Source organism: Trachurus trachurus (genome assembly GCF_905171665.1).
Source record: "Trachurus trachurus genome assembly, chromosome: 10".
Classification (NCBI taxonomy): Eukaryota; Metazoa; Chordata; class Actinopteri; order Carangiformes; family Carangidae; genus Trachurus; species Trachurus trachurus.
The window spans coordinates 10,020,094-10,042,807 of NC_139894.1; the positions used below are offsets into that span (position 1 = coordinate 10,020,094).

At 46.5% G+C, this 22,714-nt stretch overlaps 1 protein-coding gene across 1 annotated transcript in view; it reads left to right on the top strand.

Annotated features, from left to right (window-relative positions):
• Positions 1–22,714, top strand: part of fat4 (FAT atypical cadherin 4) — a gene marked incomplete at both ends in the record, with an annotated part of 111,857 nt that overhangs the window by 71,083 nt on the left and 18,060 nt on the right. The window contains 3 exons of the mRNA XM_083980035.1: positions 13,161–13,341; positions 16,068–16,318; positions 17,434–21,783. Coding sequence (XP_083836161.1) covers positions 13,161–13,341; positions 16,068–16,318; positions 17,434–21,783 — 4,782 coding nt within the window. The remainder of the gene's footprint in view (positions 1–13,160; positions 13,342–16,067; positions 16,319–17,433; positions 21,784–22,714) is intronic.

Here is a 22,714-nt window from a genome sequence, read left to right on the forward strand (position 1 = left end):
AGCAGAGCTTTCAGCGGGTCCCGATTGAATAGCATCCTCTGTTTATTTGGATACGGCGGTAGAGCTTGTTATAGCCAGATAAAAGGTTAACTTGTTATTGCATAGAGGCCAGTTAATGTGCAGTTAAAGGAGTACATGCGTATCCCCGTTGTAGCCAAATCACATGGTATCCCAGTTAAGTATATGTTTCCTCGAGCTGCTCTGGCACAGCCGTCATGGTCTGAGGGCGGTTCTGTGTCATTCCTGGACTTTGACCATGTGACCGTTCATCACGCTCGTGTATTTTTGACTGTGCACAAGCGTCTCGGTGAGAATGTGGACGGATGTTGCATGGAAAGACGTTAGATACACGACATAAATCTCTGACATAAGTGTTTGAATAATTCTCATTCTTGTGGAAGAGGAGGAGGAGGATGATGGTTTCAGTGCGAGGAGCTTTTTTTTTCCGAAAGAGGATATTGATAAAAGTCAAACAGCTTTTCAGAATAAAAGTATATTTTTCCCCCCCTTGCTCAAGCTTGCTCTTGCTTCACATGCTGTTTAGAGGCCTGTGCCACATGGACAAAGTTGCCCAACAAGCGAACATACTAATTAGGATTCGATCCCTTTTTGTGCGCTTCAGAGGGACTCCATATTTAGAGCCCTGACAACAATTCCAAAATATTTTGACAGGACGTTTCAGTACAATGTTGGTGAGAGGCAGAAAGAAGGATTTGGGGGTAGAATATCAAAATATCAAAAAAAAAAAAAAAGAGAGAGAGAAAGAAAGAAAAAAGAAAAACCCATAATCATAGTACAGGCCACATTACCCAGCAGCATTTTCTCACATTTTTGAGGCCTCGGCTGAGACAGTGGGGGGAAATGGTTCTCCCAGGCGCTATCTGGCAGGAAACAGTTGAAGGTGGATTGGTGCAGACATGTCTCCGACTCTGCTGTCTACCATGACCCATTTTCAACCGCAGACATTCATCTTAACATGTCGAAGTCTGCCTTTATCTACCCGTGCTACCGTTTGTGTCTGAAACATTGTGTAACAGAGAAAAAAAAAGAGTCTGTGGGTCTGGTAAAGTGTTATTCTGCCCGGCCGCTGATTTAAACCTGCACCAAAGTGTTTATATATAAATATATATCGAATCGTATTGTCATGTCTTTAGTGTTTATGGGAAAGCCCAGACGGAGTCCTGCTGCTGCAAACACTTCATCATGACCACAGGAGATAATTTTGTGTTTTAACACAAGTGCAACACGTCTTTTGATCACATAGATCACAGCTTTCCCTTTTTCTTTTCTCTTTTAACTCGTTCCACAAATGGATCATTGACTGTTTTGCACATTTCGGGGGTTGCAGGCCTCGTGTCGCCTCGCCTGTGCTGCATGTGGCCCGTCCTCCCTCCTGGGACATTTTGCAGTAGTTTCAGTGAAGGTAAACTCATTAATCGAGGCCTGAGTGGAGCTTCGGGAGCTCTCTCTCTGTGGCTCAGACTGAAATCTGTCCTGAAGTGCATGGAAACAAAAGAGTTTACCGGGTGCTGGTTTCTCCTAATGGGCTCTGGCTTGGGTGAATTTGGCGAAGTTCTGACATTATTTAAAAGACTTTTAAGCACAAGCCTTTCCCTGAAATCCATACAAGCTGCATTAAGGTGTTTTACAAGGCGTCTTGTTGAGAGGAAACTTGAAGATCAGACCTGGAATATTTCAGCTTTCCTCCCCCTCTTTCTTTCACTCTCTCGTCCTTGTTTATGGAAAGTTGTTTGCAACATTTCTGAGTCAACCAGTCGAGCAGATAGAGGCAGATATTCAGGGAGTTCTGCAGGGTCCCTGGCTGATCTTACTGTTCAGCCAACATCTGGATCAGCTGCAGGCAAATCAGATTTTTAAGCCACTGCTTAGCAACATACAAGTTATGCCTGCCTGCAAGAATGTAAAACAATGAGATCTCCAACAGAGTCGCACAGTAAAATACTTTTGCCAAGCCATGTTGCTGGAACGGTTTTAAATCGGCATCCATGGTTGTAGAAAACATATTTTTATACAGGTTGCAGCTGCTCACTTGTGGGTTCTTGCAGCTGATTCCCTTTTTTTTTAAGGAAAGGGACCTTAAAGTTTGTTAGCATTCTTTCTGTTCTCTAAACACGTCTGCTCTCATCAGCGCTGATAGCCGTAACAACTTTACATATGAGGACACTGGTTCCACCTTTTTCTGTTTAGAACAAATGTAGCCAGAAGTCTTGTTTGTTACTGGTGTCCTCCTCATGCAGAGAAGTCCAGATGTGAGCTATGAGTCAGGCTTCTGGAGTCAACAGTCAGATGTTTACTTATAATTAATGATCAATATGGATGTTTGCACTTGTGTAATTTGGGTTTTTATGATTTTTATTCATATTTTAGGTTTTTTTTCTGTGTTATATTTAAAGTGCTATATTATAATTAAAGCAGAAGTGAGTGATATATTTGTGTTAATATAAGTCTTAAATAGTTATATCTTCCGACAGCAATCACTTACATAGAGTGTTTGAACCGAAACACGGGTCTGTCAGTCCCTCTGCTCTGCTCTGAGTCGAGGAGAAAACATTTATCGTATCCTACAGTTTTTATCCAATGAGGAGAGAGAACGGCATGCAGGGCTGTGTGTGCAGCCAAGGGACGCCGTGAATGTGGCGACGTAGGGACGAGGACTGTTATGGTGCGTTCAAGGAAACTCGTAACTCCGACCTGTGAAGTCGTATCAGTTTGATCTGGTACGAGTTCACGGGTCAGAAGTTACGAGTGGCCGTTATAGTGACTTTCACAGGTAAAACAGGTCGGAAAAACACGAGTGGGTTGCCTGGAACGCTACAAAGTCGTAAGTTGTGACTTGAAGCTGTAATTTACGATTTCAAAAGCCGGCCTGGAACGCAGCATTAGCGAAAACGACCGGACCACTTACTTCTGCTTTAATATTAAAGTGATATATTTCTGGTTTTAAGAACCAAAGACTATCTCAGTGTAGTTTCACATCTCTTTTCTCAGCTTCTCTCTGGAGCTCAAGTAACAACAGGTCAGTGTCAACCAATCAGAAGAGAGGAGGCTCCGAGCCTCTCCACTGATTGGCTGATTGATCGAATGATAATAAAGGCGGATTTCAGGTGAAAGACCAAATCCTGCAAGGTTGGAAGGCGGGTGTAGGTGGGCGGGGCTTGGTGCACGGCCGGAGTGTTGTCACTGCTTTTTTTGTGACATCACAAGGTGACAGGAAGTCCTGACGGCTGGTTTTTAAGGCTCAGTACAGGCTGTGTACAGGCATTCATCTGTGGACTGAGGCTTTAATACTTTCACAGTATTAATATAGAAGCTAATGCTGCTTTATAATCACACTACACACGGACATCTCATTTAACACAATATAAGACCTTTAAAATTAAAGGTCTCGTGTTAAAAGTTCTGTTTATCTCAGTTTTTGACGTCCTAAATCACGTTGGAAATAAACACCAACACATTAACCTCCCTCTTTAAAATCTTTAAATAACTCAAATTACAATGAAAGTATTCAAGCTAAACTGGGATAACTCGTGTGGGAGAATTTAGTCCAAATTGACCAGAACTGATGAAAAGTTTAGATTAAACTGAAGCGATAAACGAGCTCGTGTGATGCGTGTGAGGTTGTGTGCGCAGGCCTCTGTCTGTGCATAACTGCATTAATGCTCATTTTCTTTTCTTTTTTCTCTTTTATGTGTTTGTGTGTTTGTGTGCGTGTTTGCATTTTCTTCTTCATGTTAGTCACGTGTGCTGCCTCCCAAGTTTGTGCGAGAGTCTGCGTGTGGTGGTGAGAGCGTCCTCGGGGCTGCATCGACATGCACCGCGTTTGGTCACATTTATTAAAGAGGGAGGCACAGTAAATCCCTTGGCCCTTGTCTATTGCAGCGGATACGGTCGCATAGAAATCCCTTTCACATCCCTCCAGCACATAGCTTCCATCGCGGCGCGGCTGTTTGTATACGGCCTCTTTGGCTGGTGGAGTCGGAGAGGAAGGGGGGGGTCGGGTGGATGAGGGGAAGTAAACGACCGCTTAGTAGATAAAGAATTTTAATGACCTTCCCCTAATTAAAAGCAGAATCTTTTATTCTCTTAAAAGGCTCCCATGAATCCCGGTGTGTAAACCCCCTTGGCTGAATAAATGATCTGTCAATCTCCGGTCTTTAACCTGAACACACACATACACACACATACACACACATATTATCACACGTATATCTGCCCACCTCGGAGCCTCGGTCCTGTATGAACACTGATAACACCGCGTTGAAGTGTTGCTACATCGCTGTCCGCTGCCATTGCCACTATAAATCTTTAACGGGGTCCATTTCTGAAGGTTTTTTTTTTTTTTTTTTTGAGCCAGTCTGCAGTCTAGTGGCAACACAGGACGAAGCCAAATAAAATATCAGGTTCCTCAAATGAACTTTAACAGAGCAGTAACATTCTGGATCAGCTCTTAAAAAACGCTGCAGTAACAATGTGGTCTTGCAGAGTTTTTTCCTATCGCCTGTTTTCTCTTTTCCACTCCCTGGTACATACACCCTTTAACAATTGCTGGATCTGAATGTTTGTGTAAATAGCTTTGGTAAGTAATGTGGGTTTTTTTTTTTTTTTTTTAAAAAGAAAAGAAAGAAAAAGTAAAAGGTGGTGTGGTGTGGGTTGGATGATTAGAGCTTCAGCACTGGCAAGATCCAGGTTTTAATGATGTTTATTTGCTCTGTTTCTCTTAGGACCCTGGTTAGCACAGCATGTTCCCACAAAGCTAATTTTATCAGAACTAGTCGTAGCAGTTCCTAACTCGCTCCTCAAGTGTGCAAGTGTGCATGTGCTCACTCTTAAACACTTCTCCAAAGTCATATTTAGATTTATATGACCCATGTATGAACATTATAGACTTGTGTTATGAGCGAGTGATGCTTCCAGCGTGTGTGTGTGTGTGTGTGTGCGCTTTTTTTTTCTTTCCTCCCCACCTCTCGTGCTGGTTATGATCCGTCGATGTTGCTGCTGCTGCTGCTGCTCTGTCACCGTAAAATAGAAAACAGTCGCTGAATGGTCGACAGATGCACGGCCTAATGGAGATTTCCAAATATTCAACAATAAGGCAAATAAAATAAAAGCGCCCATTGTAGTAAAACAACACAAAAAGAAAAAGTCACTTCATTAAATTTCACCACAGGCTTTAAAATATGAGAAAAAGAAGAAATAGAAGAAAAAACACACTGCATTTTCTTTTTTTTCTTCTTTTTTTGTCTGTCAATATGCTTTCCCTCGCTTGCCTTGCAAACCGCCAAACCCCTACTCGTAACATATGGGGAAGAAATTATGCAAAAGCATTCAGATGTAGCACTCCATAAATAACTTTGCAAGCTGTATAACATTTTAGGTTTAATTTGACGAATGCCTCTGAGATTGCTGTATTATTAGAAATATTCTGCCCCCACTTCCCTTTTTATATACGTACACTGCTGCTGCTGCTGGGTGTAGGAGCGCTGGGTGCTCAAATATCCCTTTCACTCTGCTGCTTGTTAACTGTGAGAAAACCTCTGTTTACTCTGTCGTGTTTGGCAGACGATGCGGTGGGAGACAGCTCAGCTCGCACCCTTACACCCTCGGCTCCACCGTGGGCCTTTCATGGGTGCTCGGACGGGGTCGCATTAAAAGGAGCTTTGTCGCAAAGCAACAGGTTCTCAGAGGCAGAAAAATGTCAATTTTCAGCCTCCATGTTGGGCCAATTCCACCACCACCACCACCACCCCTCCCCTGAGTAATGATGTTTTATTTACGCTGTCTCTTAAGAGCACAATCTAGCTGCAGTCCATAAACCGTAATTAACCGTTTAGCCCTAAGCTTCGGGCTACAGATGGGCTGTCTCATAAATTTACACAATCATCCGTCTCCCCTAGCTTCCTTCCCCCCTTTTACCCCCCCTGAGTCAACCTGTCCTGGACTTCCTGGTTTAATGAACCCAGTTGTTTGGACACCACCCGGGCTTTATCCTCCCTCCCTGTGTGTGTGTGTGTGTGTGTGCAGCCATGACTCCTCTTGTGTTTGATAAAACATCAGTCGTTCAATCATCGTATATTGAAGGGAGAGATTATCTCACACTCAAACCTGCTTCTTAGCTCAGCTTAGACTCAGCAGCTCGCAGCCTTTTCCCAGGAGGAGGTGGGGTGATGCTGCTGCTGCTGTCGCCTACAAACCAACCCCCCCCCCCACTCCCCTTCTTGCCCTGCGAGGCTCTCACAGCAAGCGAGCGCCCTCGTAGCAGCTGCAGCAGGTCAGAAAACAGATAGCTTAATCGTCATTAACACATGTATTTGAGCCCCCCCTCCGGTTCGGGAGGTATGGCCGCAGCACCTTCTTGGAGGTTAATGTGATTTGTCCGCTGGTAATGTACACTAATAAGGTGCTTAGACCCCGGCCATATGTTTACGCTAGACAATGCTTTCTGGGGCTGAGAGGCTTAGAGAGAAAACTGTCTGTGGGTCTTTAGGAGGGACGAGGAGGCAGCAGATGGTCAGCTGGTCGTGTTTAGCGAGGAAAGCTTGTTATTTTGGATGCAGATTCTTCTTCTTCTTCTGGAGGGGTTATCCTGGGTCCTTCCCATTTTCTCCCAAAACGTGATCCGCAGCGGAACAAACCGCCGAGATCTGAGCGATGAAAGACAAAAACCGAATGTCACTGACAACCAACCGCCTTCATTTCTTCCTCTTCTCCTTCCTCTGGTATTATTTATTGTGAAATTTCAAACACGCAGGGCTCTGGTTGGGTTGTTTTTTTGTGCACCACCACCACCACCACCACCCAGATCTAAGGAGACTGTGCTGTGTTTAATTAAATGGTAATGGTGTTTCCAGATTCAATTAAAGCAGGGAGGAATCCTCGTGCGGGCCCCGAGCGCTTTGAGCTCCGCCGGCGTGAAACGATGAGCGGCTGACGCCATGCAGCATCTTTTTACTTTATCCCACAGTGTAACAACTGCTCATGAGGTTAAAGACGAAAAAAAAAAGAGAAACGGTTATCTGAATACCATCAGTCTGATGTCTTCCCATCGGAGACGGGGTTATCACCGGGACTTAGCTCGGACTTACTCTTTATGGTATCCATACCACTTGAGAGCTCAGCGGCTCGGTGCAGCTCTCTGGGGGAAGAAACCACCTCATGGAAACACGGGACCACAACGGCCACTATTTTCTTTACTGATTGAAGGAGCATGCTCCTCTGGACCCAAACCCCCATTTCCTTGTGTGTGTGGTGCCATTATGAGATGAATTTGGATACACACACTTTGAGTGTAAGCGATGAGTGGCATTCGCTTCCAAAACATGTTCAGTTTTTCAGTTTATCTGGAGTTTGTTGATAACTTCTCGGCGTGAGGTAAATACCGACGATGTGAGGCTGTAATCACCAGCAGAGTTAGTGTCAGGTCATGGCGGTTTGCTTTCCTAACTGACCCCAGATTAACCCCTGAAATAAGATTATGCTCATGGCACAAACTTCAGACAAGAGGTGAGGTAGTGCCTTGATTGCCTTATCTGTTTTGGCCAACATCTCATCTACAAATTACAGCTCTTTAGGCTGAATGCTCATAAGAATGCAAACATTTATAGCTCCTCACTTTCTTTTCTTTTCTTTTTCTTTGAGGAGCCACGCACGAAAGCAGCGGCGATGGACTTTTTTTTTTTTTTTTTACCTGTGGCGTGGCTGCGTTTCATTGGGACTGATGACATTATGGCTGTGTCTTCAGACTGCGGTCGTATGCAACCTCATAAAAAAAAAAGAAAAAAAGTGTAAAATTTACAGAACGAGTGTAGAAAGAAAAGAAAAAAAGAAGAACAAAGGGTCTGGGGGCAGGATTTGCCAATGGAAAAAATACTTTGCTAACCACAGTGCATGGCAGTCGCCGGTAGGCAGCTGACTTCCTGCTGCTGCAACTTTCCACCAGCTCTCTTTCCATGGCGAAATGATGTCATTTTTTTTTTTTTTTGCGCCAGATATAGGCGTACTGTATCTACCCCCTCGGCTTGAGCCACGGTGCACGAGGGGGTGACACCCGCCCGCCCCCCCCCCCCCCCCCCCCCCCCAGGCTGCAGCCGTCTAAATCATTGACCCTGACACTCTTCCCTCGGCTTTGCCAGATTCCAGTAAAGACTGTTTGGAGGAGATGCTGGCATTTCTCAGCACTCTTGGAGAGCATTCCTCTCCTGTTGAGTCACTCCCTCCCCCCCAAAAAAGACAGAAAAAGGAGGAGATGGAGGTTATTTTGTACATAGAAAGTGCTCTAGGTTTGTTTTTCTTTCTATTACAGGTACGGCATTCAGGAGACATTTAAGAATCGGAAACAGACGGCGTGCCCCAGCTGCGATGTTGACCCTGTTATTTAGCGGCCGCCACCGAGCCATCTCAGGAATGTCTCACCGCCGACCGGTGCTATTTGAAACAACTGTCATTTACATACATTTGCATAGCTCTGAAGATATAGTGTTCCTTGATGACTAAATCTGTCAGCCCACGCGATGTAACAAGATAGATCTGGACTATTTACACATCGGACAGGAGGTTGGTTTTTTTTGAGGAGGAGGGGGGGGGGGGGGGGGGGGGGGACAGCTGCCAGGGGGTTATGTGATATCGGTGAACCCCAGGAGGCTGAGAAGAAGAAGAAGGCACGGCGACACGTCCCGGGGGCTGCACAGAGTCGGAGAGGGAGAAGGGAGGGATACAGCGAGAGAGAAAAAAAAAAAAGATGTGAGAAATCCTCCCGACTGAGCGCACGCCAGGTCGTCGTCGACAACACCACCGCCGGGGTCAGCGCGGGTTCACACAGAGCAGCATCAGAGAAAGGAGGAGGAGGAGGAGGAGGTGGTGGGGCAGGTGGGATGTCTTACTCAGGATTAGTCCGGCCGACGGCGTCTCAGCCACGGTGATGCGTTCGATGACAGAGGTCAGTGCGGGTCAAAGGTCACACAAATGGTTGTTGCAGCGAAGGAGGAGAAGGAGGAGGAGGAGGTGGTCATTCCTTGTCCCGAGGCTGTAAACAGGTTGTGACATCACATCCTGTCCAAGAGTGAAACGCCTGAAGGGAGGAGGAGTGTGTGTATGTGTGTGTGTGTGCTCCAAACACACACAGACACACACACACACTGTACACGGGCTCGTAGCTCGGCCGGCTTCCGCTCTTAGTGAGGGCGAAACAATGCCATTGAAAAGCAGCAGCCGCTCTCGCTGTGCAACAGACGGCCGCTTTTTGACTCCGGGCGAAAATAAAGCAGCTGGCTTCATATTCAAAACCAAATATTTTATTTCTTCATTCACTCACTCTCTCTCTTGCTCTCTCTCTCTCTCTGCTGTATGTGTGTTGTTGTATGTAGACAAAAGCCACTTAGCTCCCAGAGCCACTTATCGGCTCGGCAACAGAACATCTTTGATCAACAACAGTCTTAGCGAGCTGCTGCTTGTCAAACACACTTTGCTCCACGCCCCGCCAACTTAAACTGATACAGACACCTTGGTTGGACCTCCACCAATTAAAAGAAAGGATCGCCAAGGAGGAGCTGCCCTAATCTGTTGCTATGGCAACCCAATTTGTGTGTGTGTGTGTGTGCAGATTAGAAAAGCCACAATCAAGTATGTATGATTTTGATTAAGTAATCCTGCTGACTACACTTGTTTGGGCTCTGAGCCACATGTTGTGGTCCTGTGATTACATCATAGGCCCCGTGATAATGATGATGATGATGTCATAGTAAAGGCTGCATTTGCTACCTAAATTGCTACCGAAATTTACATTTCCCGCCTTGCGTTGTGTTACTGCAGCTTTTTTTTTATTCTTTGCGGATGAAGCGCAGATGCTTTCTTGGAATATTTGGTTTACAAGAAATTTTCGGTGGAAAAAGGTGGAAATGCATAATCACTTCAAACATTTCCCATATTTGGTTATAAAGCAAACTTTTTCGCTCGAACTGCAGAGGACATGACTCATTTTGGTCATGAGTCACTAAAAGATCTGCCTGTGCCTTATGGCTTCTCAACCTCTTTTCGGAGGATAAAACGCTGTTTACTGTTACCTCTGTTTGTGTCATTTATTTTGCTTCTGGAATTCAGCTGTGTTTACCCTGAACGCGCATGTTAGCCACTTCTGTTCTGACCAGAAAAACCTGGACACATGACAAGCTCAACGTTGGATGTCTGCTGTTTATTATCGTAAAGCCGGGGCAGCGAAGTGATGTTGCAGTAAATTATCTCAAATCTCATTTTGGGAGGAATCCCCCCCCCCCCCCTGCCCTCCTGAAAGAGGCTGCGGTGGTCTCCAAACCCCACAATAATGTTCAAATTTGTTGATCTTTGTGAGGAAAGTCTCTCTCCCTCTCTCTCTGTGTCTGTCTCTTCCCCACAGTTTAGCGTTGGCGGTTTTTGAACAGCAGCTGCAGAGCTCGTATGGGGTTTCATTTCTTGCTCAAGGACACTTCAGTAGGCGGGGGCAGAGTTTAAGGAGGTTTAAATCTTGTTTCTATGAATCTCTACACCTCAGTAGAAGTGTTGAAAACTTAAACCAGTTTCAAAATGATTAAATCAATTGTCAGATTTAATCTTCTGTTCTTGCTGCTCACGATTATTTGCACTGATTTTGACTCATCTATGTCCATATAGGGGACACTGATTGAAAAGATTTGGCTGTATACACACATGCACAGTACATGAGATCCTGTTTCTGCAGCTGTCATTGTTTCCCTGTGCTTGTCCTTCACAAACAAACCACATGAAATTAAACTAAACTGAGCGATATTTCCTGGTTTATATTTTTAATTCTGCACATTTTCGACTGTTTTCTCACCCAGACTGCAGTTGCTAAGAAAATATTTCACATCTGGGAAGTTAAAGGCCCCACATTTCACACTTTTCCTGTCTTTTATTTTAAAGTGTCGATCATAAGCAGCAGACACATTTGTGGTTTTATAAGACTCTATTTTGAGATCTTAGTAGTAGTTTTACATCTCCTCTTTTAGATTTTTCTCTGGAGGTGGAATAACAACAGATCGGTGTCAGCCAATCAGAAGATAGGAAACTCCGAGCTGCCTCTCTTCTGATTGGCTGACTGTTTTCTGACTGATCCAATAAAAGTAGAGCAGATTTCAGATAAAACTCTCAGAGTAACTAAATCCTGCAAAGTGTTGGATGGTTGGTTCAGGTGGTGGTGGGCGGGGCTTTGGGTGACTGCTTTGTTGTGACATCACAAAGTCACAGGAAGTCCTGACGTCTGGTTTTAAGGCTCAGTTTATATGTGCATATCTTTTTGGACAGTATTAATATAGAACCTAGAGCTACTTAATAATCAAAACAGACATGGAAACCTACCTTTATACTGTATGGAGCTTTAATACAAACATCTACCTTTATACTCTATGGAGCTTTAATACAAACATCTACCTTTATACACTATAGGGACCTTTAAATGTAAATGCACCTGAATCTCAGTGCGTCCTCCATTGTTTCCCCTCTGTACCTTCGTGTATTGACATGTAATGTGATGGAGAGGAGTCAGACTATTATCAGCTCTGCTCGTGTGTCGTCTCAGGAGCCCACACTGAGGGGGAAAGATCATTCATCTGACTTTCAAATGAGAATAATTGGCACCGAACATAATGAGCATATTGTTCTGATTCTCCCTCACTTATAAGATAATCCTCACTGGCTGAGCAACAGAGCTGCAGCGTCCCTGAAGCTCTTCCTCTCCGACCTCTCCACCCCTCAACACCCTCTTCTCTCAGATTCTTTATGTTTTGTTTTAGCGCTGCTCCACATTAAGAGAGAAATCTGGTGGCCACCGTCCAAATGTTTTTTATTATCTTTTATTAATCCACCCCCCCCCACACACACACACACACACACACACACACACACACACACGGTACACGAGTTCAAACATCTAATGTTTTCAACAGCTGAGTATACACAGGCGCAGGAGACACAAACTCTGGATTGTGTATGTTTTTATTTTGGTGTTATATTGAAGCAGATATCGTTCTCATGGATTCCTGGGGAGCAGAGCTGCAGGGGGGGTGGGGGGTGGGGGGGGGTAACATCATGTTGGAGGTAGGAGAAGAAGAGCCTCGATCCTCAGGTGCTCTCTGGACGTGCAAAGTCAAGGAGAGTTTAGAAATACCTTTAGTGATGTCCCCAACATGTCGTGTTGTGACTTTCAGTAATGAGGCTGAACTGTGTGTGTTTACGTTTGGAAATGTCGATCCAGGAGTTGAACGTGCCGTTTAAGGAAGGATTATGAAAGAAGAAAAAGGCAGATGAAGGAAGGCAGATGTCTGAATCGCTTTTTTTCTCTTCAGGTTTTTCTGCATTGCGGCATGTTTTCATCTGCTATTGATTTAACTCCATACCCTCGGGGGTTGGTGTTGGGGAGGGAGGGCTTGGCGAGTCCCGTTTCGTCACCCGCTCTGGAAGGAACAAAAAAAAAAAAAGACGTTTTTGGCTGAAAATAGATCATTTCTTTCTAGCTGCACCTCAAAATAGATAAACCCTCTCCTCTCTACGGACGGAGATTAAATCTGTACGTCCAGGAGCCCAGGAAGGATGAAGGACGCCTGAAAGATTCAGTTTCAGAGACATTGAGCCCCCTTTTTTTTCTTTTTTTTTTGACGCGGCGTCCTGTCCTGCCTGTCCTGTCCTGTCCTGTGCTGTGCTGATGCGTGTCGATGTGGCAGTGCATGGCGGCCCGTGATGGAAACCCAAACCGGTGGCCAGTAGAGACATTTCAGCGCTCCAGTTGAATTGCAGCAGGAATATTGCAACTGAACCTTTTTTTTTTTTTTTGATGAATTGGTTCAGTGTTGAAATGACGTGTCACTGTCTCCCCCCCAATTCCCCCACCTCCACCACCAGCCCATTGTGGCACAGAAATGAGTCTCTAATCCTGTCAGCTGAAAACTCTGCCATGTTCAGGTCTTGTCATGTGAATGGAAATTGTAATGAATCGCTTCTGTCCTGGCGACTCAGGCGATTTCTCCTTCACTTCTTTTTAGCTTTTTCGTTTTCCTCGAGGAAAAACTAAACTGCCATTGTCAGTCAAAGTTAATTTTCTCTCTTTCTTTTTCTTTTCCTCTCCCCCCTCCCTCCCCTTCCTTTCCTCCACCTCACAGGTTCTCCGTCTCTGAGCGGGACGGGCACGGTGACGGTTCTGGTGGACGACGTGAACGACAATGTCCCCGTCTTCACCTCCTCCACCTTCCACACCACCATCACGGAGGACGCCCCGACGGGGACGGACGTGCTGCTGGTCAACAGCTCGGACGCTGACGTGGGCGTCAATGGCGTCATAAGGTAGCGATGAAAGAAGAGGCCTTGTCACTTCTCTAGATCATTCATTTATTCATTCATTTATTTATCGGGAACGCCTTTTTCTACTCCTGAGAACCAATTCTTCGTGAACATGTCCTCACTTCACAGGGTTTTCCACTTTTGATCCTCATAAAAGACATGATTCATCTCTTCAAATCTCTGTTTGTTGTAGCTTGTGGGTTTTTCTTTTGTATATATACATATATTTTCTTGTGGCGCTGCTTTTTTTATGCTTTAATTACAGAGTTTGGGATTGAGATGTGGCAACACACAAATGTCACTGTTTACGTATCGGTGGAGCCCTGACGTCTATATCAAGCATGAAACACAAATGATCTCTCTGACCGTCTAAGGAACTATTTGTACAAAGTAACAGGGCTTAATAATAAGATAAGATGAGATAATCCTTTTTTTGTCCCACAATGGGGAAATTTACAGCGTTGCAATGAAATTTTGAGAAACGTCAATGGAAGTGTCTTATAATTATCAGAATTCAACATTTTTGGCTGCTTTTATTTGGATACAAGACAGGAAACGCAGGCAAAGAGCAACAGGTTGGACTTAAACCAGAGTCAGAGCCTTTATGATAGTACTTTACTATTTGAGCCACAGCGGCTTTAAGATTTTTAGATTAAAACTATTACTTGGTTTGAATAAATGTATTTCAGGGAACAAAACACAATTCACCTGAAGAGTTATCACAAATTTGACTTTACAACAGGCAGATAAATTAAGGAATAATAATAAATCCCCCGTGCACACATCAGAATAGTTGAGCCTTTTGAGTTTTACAGTCTGTGTCACAGTTTGTTCGCCTCCAGTTACCACAGAGAAGAATCAGGTCAATTCTAGTTTGCTTTGATTACCCAGTGAGAAAATGACCCAGGTTTTTTCCTTTTTTGTTTTTTTTTGTCCCGCGGTTTCGGTGAAGCTTCATCATCACCGACTCTGTGAAATTCCAGGCTGATGTTGCAACCGATGACAGGAGTTTAGGCGTCAGGAGAGAGAGTGTGGCGCTGTAGTCAACACCCAAAGTCATTGTTTGGGTTGCTGTTCTGTTCTCAAGCTGGACGACACAGCTTTTTCACACCCACCCCTCCTCTCTCTCTCTCTCTCTCTCTCTCTCTCTCTCTTCTTACCCCACCAACCCCTCTGCTCCATGGGGGAGCGTGTAAGAGCTTCTGGTCGGTCTCTTCTCAAGCCGGACGCTGACTGGAGCGCGACCCCTCCTCTCTCCTGGGTAAACCCCACTGGGTTACACATTGGGGGGTACCGTACTGCGCTCCAGTTTCCCAAAACACGATAATGAGGATGTTAATTGTCTATGACAGTGCGAGTTGTGCCCATCAGGGGGTTCTGGGCCCTTTAATGGAGACCAGAACCAGGTTAACCCCTACAGTTATTAGTTTTGATTCTCACAGCCCATTAAATGCGGGTCCTTAATCCTGGACTTTGTCCCTGGACCGCGTTCAGACCACAAGCATCTGCGGACGGTTTATGTTTACGACGAGGTCCAAACACTCCGTTCCCTGTGTCCAAACTGCGTTCACACGTTGTTCTGTAATTTGTCGTCCCATCTCTGGAGGGGGATGCTTTTTCAAGAAGCCTTTTTAAAATATGCACTGGTGTGTACATGTATGTGTCAGTTTACATTTACGTCTGGTCCTGCTGGAGACTTGTGAGATACTGGGTGAAACATGATATTTGTTTGAAAGCCAGAGACTGCGGCCCCTCAGTCCTGATGAGTTTTATGTTGTGTGATGTTATGTATGTATGTGCTTTATGTTCACTTTATTTGGGTTGTATGTGATATATAGTTTCATAGCTATTGATCTTTCTTTTCTTTTTTATCTCTTTACAAGTAGCCTGTTCCTTTATAATATGAATTAAACCGAATGGGATAAATCAAATAAAGGACAGTGGCAGTCTAAACCACACAGACTCTCCCTGAGAGCAGTGAAGCAGAAAACAGTTGCTGCATTTAATACAACATGAGGCTGGATGCCTCGCTCAGTTAACTCAGTGATTTGACGTCACGCCACTACAATATGGTGACCATTAATAAGCATATTGCTGCATGTTTCTGTGTTAACTCTCTGGTTTTCATGTGGAGCTTGAAACAGTGCCCTCTATAGAGCAGACTGTGACGGTGCTTCAGCCAGTGACGGAGCAAAAAACAAGGTGTAGAGAGACTTGTTTCAGGGGAGTGACTCATGCATCACCTGTCAGCCTGTATTTACATTAGAAACAGCTATAATAAGACATGTGCTCATAAAGCAGGAACCAAAGTAGTCCAAAGCCTCTAAATGAAGGTAACAAGGATAATTTAATTGACTCAAAGACACATTTTAACAAAAATATGGAACCTATACAGATCTTAATTATGCGGCTTCACTAAAATCAATTTAAAAACCTGTTAGAGCCCTCTTATCATCTTTTCTGGATTTACTTTCTCTTCTTGTTAGATTTCATTATAGAGGAGTGACACTCACACAAATTGAAATTCACATTCACAAGAAGAGAGAGTCACTGATTTGCAGCAGAAGATGTGGAGACAAGAGACTTTGTGTGTTGTCAGATCTGGTTAGTTGTAGTTAGGAAATGAAAATGACAGTGTCAAATTACTGTTCAGGATATTAATTAGAAAATGGGCTTCACGGGAGAAAAAGTTCTCACCCTAATTTGTCCTTTTCTCATCCGTCCCACAGCTACAGTCTGAGTGGAGGACACGGCCAGTTCTCCATCAACCCCGCCACAGGACAGATTATCACCAGCTCTCTGCTGGACCGTGAAGACAGGGCTAATTACCAGCTGCTGGTGGTGGCGACCGACGGAGGGCAGCCCGAGGGCCTGTCCAGCTCCGCCACCGTGTCCGTGACAGTGGCAGACATCAACGACAACCCACCACGCTTCCACCACCATCCCTACGTCACCCACATCCCGGCCTCCACTGCTGCAGGTGAGTGCGCGCCCTTTACTGTAAAGGCACCTGCGAAATGCCACTGTGCTCTTATACAGGGTGTAATTAAAATGTCAGCGCCGGGCTGTGAGTCATTGCTTGACCGTGTGGGCGCTTTGTTTGGAATAATAGGACACCTACAGGTTTTTAAAATGACTTTTACTGTACTTTTGAACAAATAGAAGTTTTTCTTTCTTTATAAATTAAACCATAGCTGCACTTTTGACTTGAAAATGAAACGGTTTATTGCATAGTTTTTAATACAACCTGATTTGTAAAATCGCCTTGTTGTTTACAACTACTTCCAGGTAGAAAACCAGCATGAGAACAACAGTGACAGACGAGAGTTTATGTCATTTTTCACGTCACTATATCACCGTTTAGACTAATCTGATGTTTGTAAAGTCTATAACACCAATGATTGGACAAACATTAATATCTGTGTGCACATTTTTGTAATTAGTCATGGTTATCATAGATTAGCCGGGCTAACGGTTACCTGTTTAACTTTAATAACTCAGTGACTCAATATATTTTCATAAAGTTTCACGATGTGTCCGACAACGGGAGGGTTTTAACAGTTGACGTCCTGATGTTAGCGTTGCTACTGCCGTTAGCTTATCTACTGCCGTTAGCTGTCCCGGTCAGCTGCAGCCACTGTTGCTTTCTAGACACCGTGATTCCCCAAAACTGAATAAATACATAGCAACACAAAACACACACACAGATAGTAATGTCTCTTCAGTCATTTCAGATTTGTCTAAACAGTGATAGGGCGTGAAAAACATGATAAACTCTCGTTCGTTACTGTTGTTCTCATTCAAATTACGTGCTGGTTTTCTACCCTTAAGTAATTGTAAACAACAAGGCAATTCAGTTTCAGCCTACACCTTTTCACTCTAAATGGCTATTGTACACTTTATTTATTTACTTATTGTTTACTTTGATCTGTGTATTTCTTGTTTTGTCACATTTCTTACACCTTGTCTAGCTGCTGTATGTTGAGCTGTAATTTCTATTGTACAATGAGGTGCCATGTCAAAACCGAAATAAACTAAACTAAACTTTTGCACTAAATGTAATAAAAACGAATTTATTCTCATCTGTTTCCTCAGGGTCTCTGGTCTTTGCTGTCACCGTCACCGACGAGGACTCGGGCTCCAACGCCCAGCTGCACTACTCCCTGACGGGGCGCAACTCCGACAAGTTCAAGATCGACCCCGTCAGAGGCGCCATCACGGCCAACGAGAAGCTGACTGGAAGCTCCGAGGTCACCCTCACCGTCAGAGTGAAGGACGGCGGCGCCAATCCCAAAACGGACACGACCACCGTGACCGTCCGCTTCGTCACCGGGGGAAACTTCCCCATCATCAAGGTGAAGGAGCGCATGTTCACCTTCCCCGAGAGCCAGCCGACAAACCACGTCGTTACCACGGTGACCGGGTCCTCGATGAGGGGCGGGCCGCTGTCGTACTACATCGCCAGCGGGAACCTGGATTACGCTTTTCACATCGACCAGCTGTCTGGCGAGCTGTCGATCAGACACCCGCTGGACTATGAACACATCCAGAAGTACGTCCTCTGGGTCGAGGCTCGCGATCAGGGCTTCCCGCCGTATTCCTCCTACGAGAAAGTGGAGATAACGGTTCTGGACGTCAATGACAACCACCCGGTGTTCGATAAGGATCCTTTCCACGCCGAGATCCTGGAGAACCTCTCGCCTCAGCGCGTGTTGATGGTCTCCGCTGTCGATCAGGACAACGGGCCCAACGGACAGCTGGATTACGCCATCATCGACGGCAACAAGGAGAACAGCTTCAGCATCAACCGTGCGACCGGTGAAATACGAACCACGCGGCCGCTGGACCGAGAGAAGGCGGCTCAGTACGCGCTGAAGGTCAAAGCCACGGACCGGGGGTTGCCGCCCAAAAACTCAGTGGTCAAAGTGGTGATCAGCGTCCTGGATGTGAACGACAACGCCCCGAGGTTTTCTAAGATCTTCAGCGCCACGGTGGCTGAAAACGCCCCGGTGGGCTACACCGTCACCAGGGTCACCACCACGGACGAGGACGCCGGTTCCAACGCCATCAGCCGATACTCAATCACGGACACGAGCCTCCCGTTCAATATCAACGCCAACACAGGCGATATAACCATCAGCCGGCCTCTCAACAGAGAAGACACGGATCATTACATCGTCAAAGTCTCCGCCCACGACTCTGGTTGGACCGTCAGCACCGACGTCACCATATTCATAACGGACATTAACGACAACGCCCCGAGGTTCAGTCGCCCCTCCTACTACCTGGACTACCCCGAGCTCACAGAGGTGGGCTCTCTAGTGACGCAGGTGTCCGCCACCGACCCCGACGAGGGATTCAACGGCAAGATCTTCTATTTCATTCGCTCGCAGTCGGAGTATTTCAGAATCAACGCCAGCACCGGGGAGATATTTGTGAAGCAGCAATTGAAGTATCAGAACTCAACAGGCGCCAGTAGTATAAACATAAACCGCCACAGCTTCATAGTGACGGCTTCGGACCGGGCGGTCAAGCCTCTGATGAGCGAGACGACGGTGATGGTAAACATCGTAGACAGTAACGATAACCCTCCCGAGTTCGATTCCCCTGATTACTTCACCCCTGTCACCAAAAGCGTGAAGGTCGGCACCAGACTGATCAGAGTCATAGCTCAAGACAAAAAAGACTTTGGCCTTAATTCTGAAGTTGAGTATTTGATAACGGGAGGAAACAGCTCGAGTAAATTCAAACTAGATAAAACGAGCGGATGGATCACCGTCGCCTCCTCTCTCACGTCCGACATGAGGAAGATATTCCTCATCGGCATCACGGCGAGCGACAAAGGAAATCCTCCTCTGTCGGCGCGGACGTCGGTGCGGATCGCAGTCACGGAGGAAAACCACCACACGCCCGAGTTCTCACAAAGCCAAATCTCGGCCACCGTACCTGAAAGCCTCGCTGTGGGAACGGCGATCCGGACTCTGTCGGCCAGAGACAAAGACAAAGACATGAACGGCCTCATCACATATAACATCACCTCAGGCAACGACAACGGTCTGTTTGTGCTCAACAGTAAAACTGGCGTGTTGTCGCTCGCTCAGCCTCTGGACTTTGAAGAGAAGCAGCAGCACGACCTCCGGGTTTCGGCCACAGACGGCGGCTGGATCGCGAAAACCAGCTACGTCTCCGTCACAGTACACGTAACCGACGTGAACGACAACCCGCCTGTGTTCGAGCCCGACGAGTACTTCCCCATCGTGCAGGAGAACGTCCCCAGCGGCACCACCGTGGTCAAAATGAACGCCATAGACCGCGATTCGGGAGCCAACGCCGTCATGGCGTATGTGATCCAGTCATCAGACAGCGACCTCTTTGTTATTGACCCAAACACGGGCACCATCACCACCCAGGGCTTCTTGGACTACGAGGCGAAGCAGGTCTACCATTTAACAGTGAAGGCCTTCAACGTCCCAGACGAGGAGCGCTGCAGCTTCGCCAACGTCAACATCCAGCTGAAGGGAGCCAACGAATACGTACCACGCTTCGTCTCCAAACAGTACTACTTTGAAATCTCTGAAGCCGCTCCAAAAGGCACAGTGGTTGGGGAAGTGTTCGCCAGCGACCGGGACCAGGGAGACGACGGAGTGGTTCACTACCTCATTTTCGGGAAGAGCAGAAAGAAAGGCTTCGGCATCAACAGGAAGACGGGCCAGATTTATGTCACGGGAACTCTAGACCGTGAAAAAGAGGAAAAGATCTCGCTGAAGGTGCTGGCCAAAAACGCAGGAAGCATCCGAGGGGCGGACATCGACGAGGTGTTTGTGAACATCACGATCCTCGATGCCAACGACCCCCCTGTTTTCAGCCAAGAGCTGTACGACGTGCAGGTCAGCGAAGGCCTCTCGCCAGGAGGTCTGGTCACCTTCGTGAGCGCCGAGGACTCAGACTCCGTCCCGAGCTGGAGCAGGTTTTCTTACTCCATCGCTCCTGACTTCGATAAGAATGTTTTTACTATCAACCCCAAAACCGGCCAAGTGTCTGTTTCCGCGGAGCTGGACAGAGAGACGACTCCTGTGTATAACCTGACTGTTCTGGCTGTGGATACTGGCACGCCTCCCGCAACAGGAAGCGCCATCGTGATAGTGAACCTGGAAGATATCAACGACAACGGCCCGACTCTGACAACCGCCTACGCTGAAGTAATGGAGAACCAGAGAGCTGGCACCCCGGTGACAACGCTGACAGCCTCTGACCCAGATTTAGCACCCAACAGAGGGCCTTTCCTGTTCAGCCTCCTCAGCTCCGGCTCTGCCAACAGCTACTTCAGCCTCAGTCCGGCCGGAGTGCTGACGACGAGCCGGGAGATCGACAGGGAGCAGATCAGCGACTTTTACCTCTCGGTGGTGATCAAGGACTCCGGCGTTCCTCAGATGTCCTCCACAGGAACCGTCCACGTCAAAATAAACGATCAGAACGACAACCCCTCCGAACCCAGGTCCATGGAGATCTACGTCCACTACTACGGGAACATGTTCCCTGGTGGCTCCTTGGGCGACGTCAAACCTCAAGACCCCGATATTCAGGACCGGTTCCACTGCTCCCTCATCCCTCCATCCTCCGGTCTGTTTAGTATTCCCACCGGAACGTGCAACCTCAACTCCAAAGCCCGATCGACGGACGGGACGTTTGAACTGACAGTCCGGAGCAGCGACGGCGTCCACGGTTCAGTCAGCAACACAGCCAGAGTCCTCTTCATGGGCTTCACCAACGCCACGGTGGACAACAGCATACTCATAAGACTCAACTCTCAAGGAGTGAAAGACTTCCTTACAAACCACTACCTCAGCTTCTTACGCATTGCCAACTCTCAGCTGGCAGGACTGGGCACGGGGGTGCTGCTGTATGGAGCGTTTGAGCTCAACAATCAGACCTTCCTGATGGCAGCTGTGAAACGGGGCCACGGACAATATGTCAACCCCAGCGGCGTGGCCACATTCTTCCAGAGTATCAAAGACATTTTATATAGACAGAGCGGGGTGCAAATAGATGCGGTGGACCATGATCCGTGCACGCATAACCCATGCCAGAACGGAGGCAGCTGCAAGAGGCGTCTCAGTGTCGGGCCCGATATGAAGACAGAAGAAAGTGTCCCAGTGATCCTTGTTTCCAACCACCCCCTGCAGCCCTACGCCTGCAGCTGCAGGCCGGGATACACAGGAGCTCTGTGCGAGACCGACATCGACGAGTGCCAGCCGTCGCCGTGCCACAACGGCGGCACCTGCCACAATCTGGTGGGAGGTTTCTCCTGCACCTGTCCCGAAGGTTTCACCGGGATGGCCTGCGAGAGAGACATCAACGAATGCCTTTCCAATCCCTGCAAGAATGGAGCGCTGTGCCAGAACTTCCCCGGCGGCTTCAACTGCCTCTGCAAGTCCGGTTTTGCAGGTACGACACACACACATATGCGTTTTATGTCTGACCGCACAGTCGCTCGAGTTGGGCCTGGAAAAAAAAAGCACATGGGGACACACACACTGTAATGTAGTCACAGACACAGCTTTAGGTCCAAGGAAAATATTTGCCTCTGACTCTTTCCAGGAGGTGTTGTAGCCATAGCATACAAGCAGCGATGCCAGAAACAGTTTGGTTTTCGGATTACTAGTTGGGGGGTATCAGCTGTGATGCGTATCAGCCTGCCATGTTTGCTTTAATAAAAAAGATGATGCGAAGCTGACCCCAGTCAAGACTTGTGAGCGCAGACTCCACACACAGTTCACCGGTATCACATTTCTCAGTGTGCCTTCGTGTGCATGCAGCTTTTCGTGACCACACACAGATACTTTTCTAATCCAACTGTATACAGAAGGATTTCTTAATCAAGGATTTCTCATTTGGCTCTTGTTTTGAGTTGTATGACAAATGAGCAGCTTTATAAAAGCTCCAGTCAGGCCTTTTAGTTTGGAAATGTAATTAATACGCTGCATTATTACCCTTGATAAAAGGGGAGTGGATTTTAAGTGGAATTACTTAGAGCAGTCATTTAAAGGCTGCATGTTGTCCAGCTGCCGACTGCAGCATCTGAAAGACATTTTCAAAGCAGGCGATTTGCCTCAAGTCAAGTCATTACTGTCCCTTTTTATTATGACGATAAAAAATGACCCCAGATCTGTAGGTTTCATCAAGATGGATGTCTCTGCTGAAGAAATGCACCTATTGACTTACAGTAGTTTGCATGCCCTCGCAGTGAACTCTCAACTTCCTGTTTGCTCCGCCTGGTTTTTTGGCGGTGGAATTTATCTCCATTAGGCAACGTGTCTCGGGATTTACAGCCTAAAATATATTGGTTCATTGTCAGTGTCTCTTTCTGTGTTGTACC